Consider the following 10,072-nt stretch of genomic DNA (forward strand, 5'->3'; position numbering starts at 1 on the left):
TACACATCTCTGTTAAAGTAAATCTGAGTATTTTTACTTCTTTATGAATACCTTCTCCACAATTGTACTAATTTTCTTTGATCCTCTTGCCTGGGTTGTGAACATTCTTAACTTTTGATTTTATATCTAATAATTTCAGCTGCTACTTGATTATTTATTTTTTTAATTCTTTTTTTCTTTAAATTCTGTTACTGGTAAAAAATATGGGCACACGGTCCAGAGGGACATACATTGAGCACTGCAGAGTAAGTAATAATAGAGACTAGTGTGTAACTCCACTCCCTAAAACACAGCTGAGATCTCAGCCACTCTTAGGTTACTCTGAGAAGCAGGGAGATGCTGTAATTGTTACGAAATAAAAACTACTGCATCACAAGCATAAAAACCCAATCAGGTAGATGTGCTTTGTGCTGTGGGTGAGCGCTCAGCCAAGGAGAAGCACTTTGTATATCCAAAATGCTTTGGGAATTTTCTAGAGAAACAGAAGGAATAAATTTCAGGACCAAGAAAAGCTGACGGAAAGTGCCAGGATCCTTTTCCTGTAGGTCACACAGGCTGTGGCACTGTCCTTTGGGATGTCCCAAGGGCCAGAACTCACGGTTGTACCTCATCATCCCATTGTGGAGGGCGAGTCCTGCCCCCCTGGACTCCTTACACTCCCAGCCAGCCTTGCACAGCAAATTTGGATATTTTTCAGCACACACATGCTGCCTTTTTTTTCCACGTGTCCTGTCCAGCTGAGAGCAGAGCCCGTTTCCCAGTTGGTCGTTTCCCGGGAGTGTTTGGCAGAGGCCTGGTGAAGCCCACACTTCTCTTTCCAGGCACTGAGCCTCTTCCCTGAGCGTAGCATCAGCACAGTACAGTGTTATAAGAAAAGGGTAGCCAAACCACCTGCCTGATTCCACTTTTTTACTCCTTTACTCCTCTTGTTCGCCCTCTCTGGATGCTATTCGGGCCCGATTTGCTGCTGATTTGACACTCCAGTCGAGCAGATAGTGGCCGTGTACCATTCTGCCTCCAAACAAAAGGCTTGGGACCATTTCACGAAAGCTCAGCGTAAGAACATCAGCGTGTGGTGCAAACAAGCAGAGGTTGGTAATCTTTTCTTGTGTTAGAATCCTCCAGCACGGTCTCTTGCTTGTCAGGATGTTGATGTTAAGTGTGCACGATGCTCGCGTGGATAACAACACCTTCGTTCACAGCGTGAGGTGGGAGTTGCTCACTCGGCTCTCGTGTTACAGGTAATAAATTTCCTCTTGGTATTCGTGTTACCTGTAGCGACACATGGAGACCTGTCTGCTGATTGAAGCTGTGCACAGTGATAGCAGTAATAATAGTAATAATAATAAATATTGATTTTTGTTCTGCTGGTTTTAGTATTAAAGGAAGAGGGATTTCTAGAGAGATGGTAAAAAAAAAACAAACAACAACAAACCCTAAATGTCATCAGAATCTGTTTTATCGCATTTTTATGTGATATTTCAACCTTGAGAGGTGGAAATAATTGCAGCTGGACAGCCTGGAAAGCTTGAGGGAGGATGTTTTCAGATAAGGGAGTCAGGCAGAATGTCAGAAAAAAGGAAGCTAAGGTAAAGAAAGGGGGTCCATTGGGAAAGTGATGGTCTGGTTTGTCCTGGGGTCTGTGACCCAGGTGCAGGACCTTGCACTTGGCCTTGTTCAGTTTCATGAGGTTTGATCCCACTCCTCCACACTGTCCTGGTCCCTTTGGTTGTCATTCCTTACCTCTAGTATAAATCATCCTTCAGTTCTGGGTTTTTCTTGGATATAGAGTTCCTTATTACGAACTTGGAATAGGCACATCTATCCCAGCAAAGCCAGGGGTCGTCTTTCACCTCTAAGATTATTTGACATCAAAAGTGAAATTGGGCAAAGCTGAGAGTCTGGTGGTCCGTGATCACCACAGGCTGGGCATGTCCAGGCCTGGGATCCCCATGGATTGGGGGTGTCCAGCCCACCTTCCCATGCAGCTGCTGCCTGGGAAGAATCTGTGGCGCTGGATCATACCCAGCCAGGGCCCTTCTGGTAACAAGCAGATGGTCCCTCCTCCACCATGGTGGAACACCCTAACTGGCTGTGTTGTCCTGGGAAGTTTCCAGCTGTGATCTCCCCATGAGTGTGCACCTCTGGGACTTTGAAATTCCCACTGAGTCAAACCTCTGTAGTAGCTAAAGGAGGAGCCAAGGTTTCCTCTCCACCTGAGAAGCCAGGTGCAGTGTGACTCAGACTGTTCCTCCACCCTGAGCCCCCAGTGCTCCCGTTCTTCCCTACTTTCTGATTGCTCGCTATGGCTGGGGTGGGAGCTCTCTCTCCAGTTGGAGCTGTCTTTTGTTCCAAGGTAAGTTCTCCTGGTGGGAAGAGGCTGTGAGACCACCGGTGAAGCCTCTTCCAAGAGCACTTGTTCCTGGGCTCAGCTTGCTGCTCTCCCCCAGCTTAGGGTCTGCTCTTAAATGAAGGTGGAGCCACAAGATGCAGCTTCTTGGTACAGATTTTGACAGATATATATATATATATGTATATATACACATGTATAAAAGCATTGCTAGCATCTGCAATTGAAAATGTCTCTTACCTCATTGTACATATCACATGCTGGGTAAAGGGTATCTCAGTCTTTTGGGGTCACCTTGAGGAGGTCTCTGCTCAAGGGACACCCCACTCTGGTGCTGCACAGGTGGGCTCAGGGGGCTGCAGGTATTTGTAGTGCTAAGAGATGGACCTGTAGGCAAACCTCCTTTGCTGTACATGCAGGTGTGCAGCTGTAGCAGTCTTGGTTTGGTCTGTCCCAGCTCAGGCTGGGACTTCCTGGCTCCAGAGTATTTAAGGTTGAGCAGAATTCCCTGTGGTTTGCACAGCAAGTCTGACTTGTCTCGTCACAAGAGCAGAAGGAAGATGGAAGAGCCAATAACTGCAGTAGCACTGACAGATTGACTCATGCTGGGTATTGCCCTTGATTTAAATCATCTGTGTCAATTTTTAAATCATTTCCCCTTTCTTGTGTCATGGAGTTGTGTTTTGCAGACTTCTATTTCAGCAACATTTCATCCAACCAACCTGTTCCTTCTAATCTGTATTGAAATTCCCTCTACTTTCTGAACCCCAGGAAATCCGTAACATCCATAACGATGAGCTGATGGGTATCCGGAGAGAGGAGGAGATGGAAATGTCTGATGAAGAAATAGAAGATCCATCAGAGATGAAAGAAACGGAAGAATCAGGTAAAATCAATTTTTGCAGCTCATAAAGCGCTTGTCTTCAGCGGTTTCTTTCAGGAGGCCCATTCTGAGTGTTTTGCACCCCAAAATGGTCATGGGCAGAGCAGAATCAGTGCAGTTCCCTGGAGTTGTTTGCTCTCAGTGCCTGGGTCTGCAGACAGTGTTTCACTGCTCCCTGCCATGGTCAGGGGAACCTAAAGCAGTGTCTGAGCTGCTGTCCCTAGTGAAGTGTACTGGGATTAATGGAGCAGGATGTGGAGGAGCTGGAAGCTTTCTCCAGAGGCGAAAGCAGAGCCCTGCCCTATGGAAGCTAATCCAGAGACAGCAGCTCAGCAGCAGTGTTACACTACAAACCCACAACCTGCCTTCTGGAGATCATAGAATCCTAGGGTGGTTTGGGTTGGGAGGGACCTTAAAGATCATCCAGTTCCACCCCCTGCCATGGGCAGGGACACCTTCCACTAGCCCAGGTTGTTCAAGCCCTGTCCAGCCTGGCCTTGGACACTTCCACGAATGGGGCAGTCACAGCTTCTCTGGGCAACCTGTGCCAGAGCTTCACTACCCTCACAGTGAAGAATTTCTTCCCAATATCCCATCTAACCCTGCCCTCTGTCAGTTTGAAGCCATTCCTCTTTGTCCTGTCACTCCAGGCCTTTGTCCAAAGTTCCTTTTCAGCTCTCTTGGAGCCCCTTTAGGCCCTGCAAGGGGCTCTCAGGTCTCCCTGGAGCCTTCTTTTCTCCAGGCGGAACCCCCCCAGCTCTCCCAGCCTGGCTCCAGAGCAGAGGGGCTCCAGCCCTGTGATATCCCAAACAGTGCTTGGGAGGCATTTCTTTGGGTGCTCAGCACTTTTCACCGGGAGCTGCTGAGCCCCTGTATGCGGTGGTGTGTGAGGGGAAGAAGCACCCAGGAGCTTCTTGCCCTGGGGTGTTTGACTTTTGTTGTGTTCCCAGCGCTGGTGTCGCAGGTGGAGGCGCTGAAGGAGGAGAACGACAGCCTGCGCTGGCAGCTGGACGCCTATCGCAACGAGGTGGAGCTGCTCAAGCGGGAGCAGGGCAAAGCCTCCCGGGATGAGGACACCACCAAGGAGCAGCAGATGAAGCTCCTCCAGCAGGCCCTGCAGGGCATGCAGAAGGTGGGACCGGAATTTTCTGTAGCAGAGGCAAAAGGGGCTGGGATTGGGGGGGGGCAAAAACACACGTAAAAACACTCCGGCTTTGGTGGGATCCAAACCGGCAAGTGGGAGCGACTTTGTCGTTACCAGTGTTGTCAAAAAAACCCCAGATGACCAAATATTTCGACTGGTGGCTGTATGAGCTGGTGAATCCCATGAAAGCGATTCATAGTTCATGGATTCCTTGTGTGGTCTTTGCTTGACCCTACTGTGACTTCCAAAGTACCAAGCCTGTGTGCCCCTATAACTGAGTAAGACAGTGGGAAATCCATCCATTGGTGATGGAATTACTGTCCCATATTTACACAGTATGCTAATAGGCAAAGGCATTTCTAAGGTACATTGTAGATTCTTCTTGGTTTATGCTTTACCTTGTAGCAGTTCTGTATATGACCTGTCTGGTCTTCATGGAAAAGCCCTTCTTTGTTTTATAGTCTTTAAATAATAGGAGGTGGAAGGCAGGTTAAGAACTGAGTTTATCTTTTCCCTTCCAGCATCTTTTGAAAGTCCAGGAGGAATACAAAAAGAGAGAAGCAGAGCTAGAAAAAGTGAAAGAAGACAAATTAAAAGTGGAAACGTTACTAGAAAACCTGAAGGAGCAGGTATGTGTCATCCAGGGCTTCTTTGTGCAGTCCTTGGATTCCACCAGGAGCATGGTGAAGGACCTCTGTCCTTCTGTAATCTTGTAGAGGATGTCCAGCCCTGGTAGGAGCAGTTGTCTTTGGAAAGTGAGGAAAAATGAGCTGTTAAATTGGAGGATGTCTGTCAGTAATGGACCTGCTGGTGGCTTCATGTACCTGTGAGAACAACTGTATAAATAAATAGTAACTCACATTGTACACAGCTGGTATCACAGCTGGAACGGGGTTTTCTGCAATCTGAGCTTTGCAAGATAAGAAAAAGGGTCTCAATTATCAGACATTGGTTTTTAGATTTGTGGTTTAGGGGCATGTTTTGATCTGCCCTCCTTAAACCACTATGGAATTGAAAGTTTTTGTCAGTGGTGTAATATTTTTATGCTTGCTTTATTCCAAACGTAAATGCATAGTGCTGCTTCTCAGGTGTGATCCACTCTGCTTTCATTGTGGATCCCTGCACGAATCTACACTTGCTTGGTCCTCTCCTCTGTAGCACAGAGACAATTACACAGGAAACATGAGGCAGCACTTCTCCCCATGGCCCATGGAGCCAGATGCTGGGTTTTATCTCAGATTTTCCATCTTTAGCCCCATTTTTTTTGTGCCATGAGCTAGGGAAGACAATGAATGTCTTCCCAGGAACTAAATATGGCTTTGTATATCCCGGTAACGATCAGAGCAGGAGCCTCAGAAGAGAAATAATAGATTATCATCAGTAATCTTTCCTTTCTTTGCCCATATATAGCAGAGCATGGCAGATGAAGAGGACAAGGAGGGAGATGCAGCTGATTGTCAAGGGAATGTGAGTCCAAGAGCTTCTTTTCTCTTATTTCAGACAGAATCTCTCACTGATGGAGTAACAACACCTTAGTGTAAAATGTGCAGTGGTTTATGGGTTGGTTTGTGTGAGGTGAGCCTGGTACAGACAGATTGGCTTCATGTCCAAGGGAGAGGTTCTTCCCCCAGAGGGTGGTTGAGCACTGAACAGGCTCAGCTTGTCCCTGGATCAGCTTCCACAGGGCAGAGCTTTGCTTTCTCCTCTGGAATGTGGAAGCTCAGGCCATTTGGGCACAGCCTCAGCCCTGTGTAGCTGAGAACTGCACTGATGTATGAATTTGAGCAAACCCAGGGGACAATTCAGTTCTATGTTTGTCACTGGCCCCCCTCCAGCCCATCTCACTGGTGACTGGAAGCTGTTCCCAATTATAGCTGTCCACAGCTCTCAGGCCACTGGAATTCCGCATAAAACTCAGGAATAAAAGCGCACCCACCATCTTCGCATTGCTGTCAGACTTGTGTTTATTTCAGAGATAATAAATTATGCCAAATTCTCTTTTAATTCAGTACCACAAACTCAAGGCAGGGACAGTCTGATCCTAAACCCTGGGTGGGTGACCCCTGGGCACTTGGTCCATCACATTTGCCTCAGTTTGGGCATTTGAAAATTAAAGCTCTTCAGCTGAATTAGCCATGGCAAGGCTTCTTGCTCTGGTTTGTATTTTGTTATTTAAAACATGGCCCTTCCGGAGCAGACATCATGTCACAGAGCAGGGCTGGTGCACTGAGTGTGGTGGCATCTGGCTGAACTCCGTGGGCTTTTCATGTCACTTGGTAGATCACACACAGGACCACGGGCACGGCTGTGCTTTGTTGGAAGCGTTTTGGAACATAACCAGTAGATACACCAGTGATGGGTGCAGCGACTCAGAGAAACAGGAGAACCCCAGGGCAGGCTCTGAGCCTGCCCCTGCCTCTGCCTGGTGTGCCAGGGTGGCTGCTCTTGCCTGCAGCGGGCCCTGTGGTTCTGTTTTGCAGGAGAGCAGCACGTCCAGAGTTTGTGCCTGCAGCCAGGAGAAGGAATGTCCAGTGGAGAAGACGTTGAGCAACAGTCCTGTGAAATCTGAACGAGAAGTTCTCCTAGTTGGTGAGTTCTGAGGGGCTTGGTGGTGATGCTGAGCTGAGGGGACTTGCTTCAAGGTGGCCTTGCACTCCCTCTGGCCTCCTTTGGTTCCTTTGGTTATCCCAGGGGAGGTGGGAGTCCTGGAACCAAGGAGAACCTCGAGCTTTGGCAGGGTCAGGGTGTCACTTTGTGTGACACACACAGGGTGTCACCCTGTGTTCCCAGCTGGTCCTTGTCTCATGACAATGACATTTGTGGTGTTCCTTTCCCCAGGAATAATTTCCACGTTTCTCCACGTGCATCCCTTTGGAGCCAGCATTGAGTACATCTGCTCCTACCTGCAGCGCCTGGACAGCAAGGTGGGTATGGGGACTGGTGGGGGCTGGACAGAGAGGACTGCAGGAATGTGTTCCCTGCAGGAATCTGCTGGAAGGGGTGAACTTTCTTGGAATCACACAATGGTTTGGGTGGGAAGGGATCTTAAAGCCCATGTCATTCCACCCCCCTGCCATGGGCAGGGACAGTTGCTACTAGACCAGGTTGCCCAAAGCAGCTCAGCTTTGGGGTTCTCCACAAACCCGTGTCCCCAAGTGCAACATCCACATGGCTTTTAAATCCCCCCAGGGATGGGGACTGCACCACTGCCTTGGGCAGGGAAAAATCTCCATAGCATACATGTTTTTGTTTATTCTGTTGAGTTTGCTGCCTTTCCCTTTATTTTCCTTATGACCTCCAAGGAGAGGAGCAAACAACCACCTTTGTGCATCAAACATCTCACACCCTCTGCTGTGGCCCTGTTTGTGTGTGTTCTCCCTAAACTGAGCAGTCAGTCTGTCTCTGAGCGAAGTTCTTGGGTTTTTTTGATCCTATCACCCTTCCCTGAGCCTGTTCTGTCTCTGATCCTGTTGGTGGGATCCTTTTTAGGGGGTCTGTGGGAAGACAGGGGTCGATCCCTGGTTGTAGGGTGACTGAGGGCAGTAACCAGCCATGCTCATGCTTTTCCCATGGCACAATATGGAGCTGCTGTGTCCTGCAGAATTCCTGTGTCCTGCTGGCTTCACACTCCTTTTTTGGAGTAAATGGGAGCAACTGTGCAGAGGCTTTCGGATGTTCAAGGGAATTTCATCTCGCTTCTCTGCTGTCCTTCAGTTGTCTTCCCAGGAACAGGAGGCTCACCAGCAAGGGAATCATCTCCTGGGATTGGAACTTCTGTGCTGCTTGTGTTTCTGACTCAGTGTTTAACTTACCCTGTTCTAAGAAAACAAGACTCCCTGGCGTGACTCACTCCAGCCCTACCAAGACAGAGTTAACAATTTATCTCCTCATTCTAGCTTGGAATTTGTCTGTGAGGCCAACAGCTGCCTTTATTTTGGTTTGGAGCTCTTATAAAAATGCCATCGTAGCATTCAGCTGCCTTCTGGCACTTCCTCTTTGGAATCCACAGTGCAGAGCAGGGCTGCTGGAAGTTTCTGCTGCCAGCTTGGGAGAAAAGGCCTGTGCAGAGCCCACTCTTGAACCTCTGCTGTGGCATCAGTCTCCTCTTGCTCCCTGACACTCTGGGCTCTTGTGCCTGCTCCCTTGGAAGATGTTCCTGCTTGTCCTTCGGGTTCCTCATGAGCTCTTCTGTCTCCCTCTTCACTCCTGCAGGAGCTCAAATTAGTTTGGGTGTTATTCTTAATTTCTAGCAGATCTTTGGGCCTGAGGTGAGGCAGGAGGAGAGGGAGTACCTGAAAGTACAACCTGGTTTCTTGAAGCTGCCAGCAGGAAAGGACAAGGAATATCTTTCCCCCTGTTCCCTGCCCATCAGTCTCACCAAGAAGGTCAGCAGAGAGCACAGAAATTAGGATCAAAGTAGTTTGGAGCCATGAAACAGGCCTTCAGAAGCTGTCTGTAGCCCTGAATGGGGCTTGGCAAGGCCTTGGGCTGACAACCTGCCCAAATCACCTGCTCAGGTTCCTTCTCTGCACCGATGCAACCCCACTTGGCTCTGTTGGAGCAGCTCCTGCGCCATCAGACATGTGGGACTTAAAATAAAAAAAGGTAAAAGTGCTCCCTGTTCAGTGACTTAAATACCTGGGAGGTTTTAATCCATTATCTACAGGGGAAAAAAATCCAGACAGTCTCTTTACCCTGACTTCCAGTGTTCATCCTTGCAGCCGTCTCACCCCAAAGCGGGACAGCAGCACAACTCACCGTGTCCCAACATTATCCCCATGAGTTCAGGGAAAGCCCAGATGAACTTCAGCAATTAAACCATTTGAGTTTGAGTACCTCCAGTCATCACAGGGCTTCCATCTCCATTTTTAGTCATGTTTTCCCTGTGTTCCTACAGATCTGCACGGCGGAAGTGGAAGTTCTCATGACGCGACTCCAGAACACGTTCCGGCAGGAGCTGAGCGGGGTTGGGGCCAGCTTGGAGAAGAGGTGGAAGTTTTGTGGCTTTGATGGGTTGAAAATGACTTGAGCTTTTGACTTAATGCTGAAAACAGCAGGATATGGACACCGAGAAAACCCGGGATGCTGTTCCCCCTGTTCCCGATGATTCCCTCGCACGCTCCATGGCCCCGGGGTACAGTGTGTAAGTGAAACAAAGTCTGGAGCCACCACTGGAAGAACCCTCAAGTTCTGCAGCTCCTTTGATCAGTTATTTGTTAATGGGCAAGTGCTGTTCAATATATTTGGGGAAAAAAGCTCCTGCCTGACCCTTTGAAGCCCAGCGTGTCAACTCTGTTCTGCCAATGTTGTATGTGTTTGTGTGCCCAAATTCTTCCCCCTCAAGCTTCCTACCAGCAGGAACTGTCATAGACTACCAGCCATAGACTGTCCTGAAGCAACAACAAAGAGGCATTTTCTGGTTTCTAGATCACCAAAAGGGGAAAAAAAAAAGGCATTTTGTAGCCATTTCTATGACTAAAACCCGAGGTACATTTAGATAGAAGATTCAGATGGCTCAGGGCTCTCAGAGCCAAGGAATTGGTTCTTTTTCGTGCTGTTTTCCCTGTTAGCAGTTAAGTTGAGGTGGGGGCAGAACCTCTGGGAGCCAGGGGGGGATTCTGGCAGTGCCACTTGTGCTCTGGGTCACTTGGTAACAAATTTCTTACATGGGAAGGGTGTTTTATTTTCTATGGAT

General features: G+C 48.5%; 1 protein-coding gene across 4 annotated transcripts in view; it reads left to right on the forward strand.

Moving 5' to 3' along the window:
* The window catches only part of ENOX2 (ecto-NOX disulfide-thiol exchanger 2), a 30,184-nt gene extending 20,356 nt beyond the window's left edge, over nucleotides 1-9,828 (forward strand). For all 4 annotated transcript variants that reach the window (XM_017816969.1, XM_017816961.1, XM_017816943.1 and 1 more), the window contains exons 8-15: nucleotides 985-1,091; nucleotides 3,122-3,236; nucleotides 4,184-4,365; nucleotides 4,899-5,006; nucleotides 5,788-5,844; nucleotides 6,858-6,966; nucleotides 7,216-7,301; nucleotides 9,275-9,828. In XM_017816969.1, the coding sequence (XP_017672458.1) occupies nucleotides 985-1,091; nucleotides 3,122-3,236; nucleotides 4,184-4,365; nucleotides 4,899-5,006; nucleotides 5,788-5,844; nucleotides 6,858-6,966; nucleotides 7,216-7,301; nucleotides 9,275-9,406 (896 nt within the window). In that variant the 3' untranslated portion in view covers nucleotides 9,407-9,828. The remainder of the gene's footprint in view (nucleotides 1-984; nucleotides 1,092-3,121; nucleotides 3,237-4,183; nucleotides 4,366-4,898; nucleotides 5,007-5,787; nucleotides 5,845-6,857; nucleotides 6,967-7,215; nucleotides 7,302-9,274) is intronic.
* Nucleotides 9,829-10,072: the final 244 nt, after the last annotated feature.

This window comes from Lepidothrix coronata, unplaced genomic scaffold (genome assembly GCF_001604755.1).
Source record: "Lepidothrix coronata isolate B3197 unplaced genomic scaffold, Lepidothrix_coronata-1.0 Scaffold2, whole genome shotgun sequence".
Classification (NCBI taxonomy): Eukaryota; Metazoa; Chordata; class Aves; order Passeriformes; family Pipridae; genus Lepidothrix; species Lepidothrix coronata.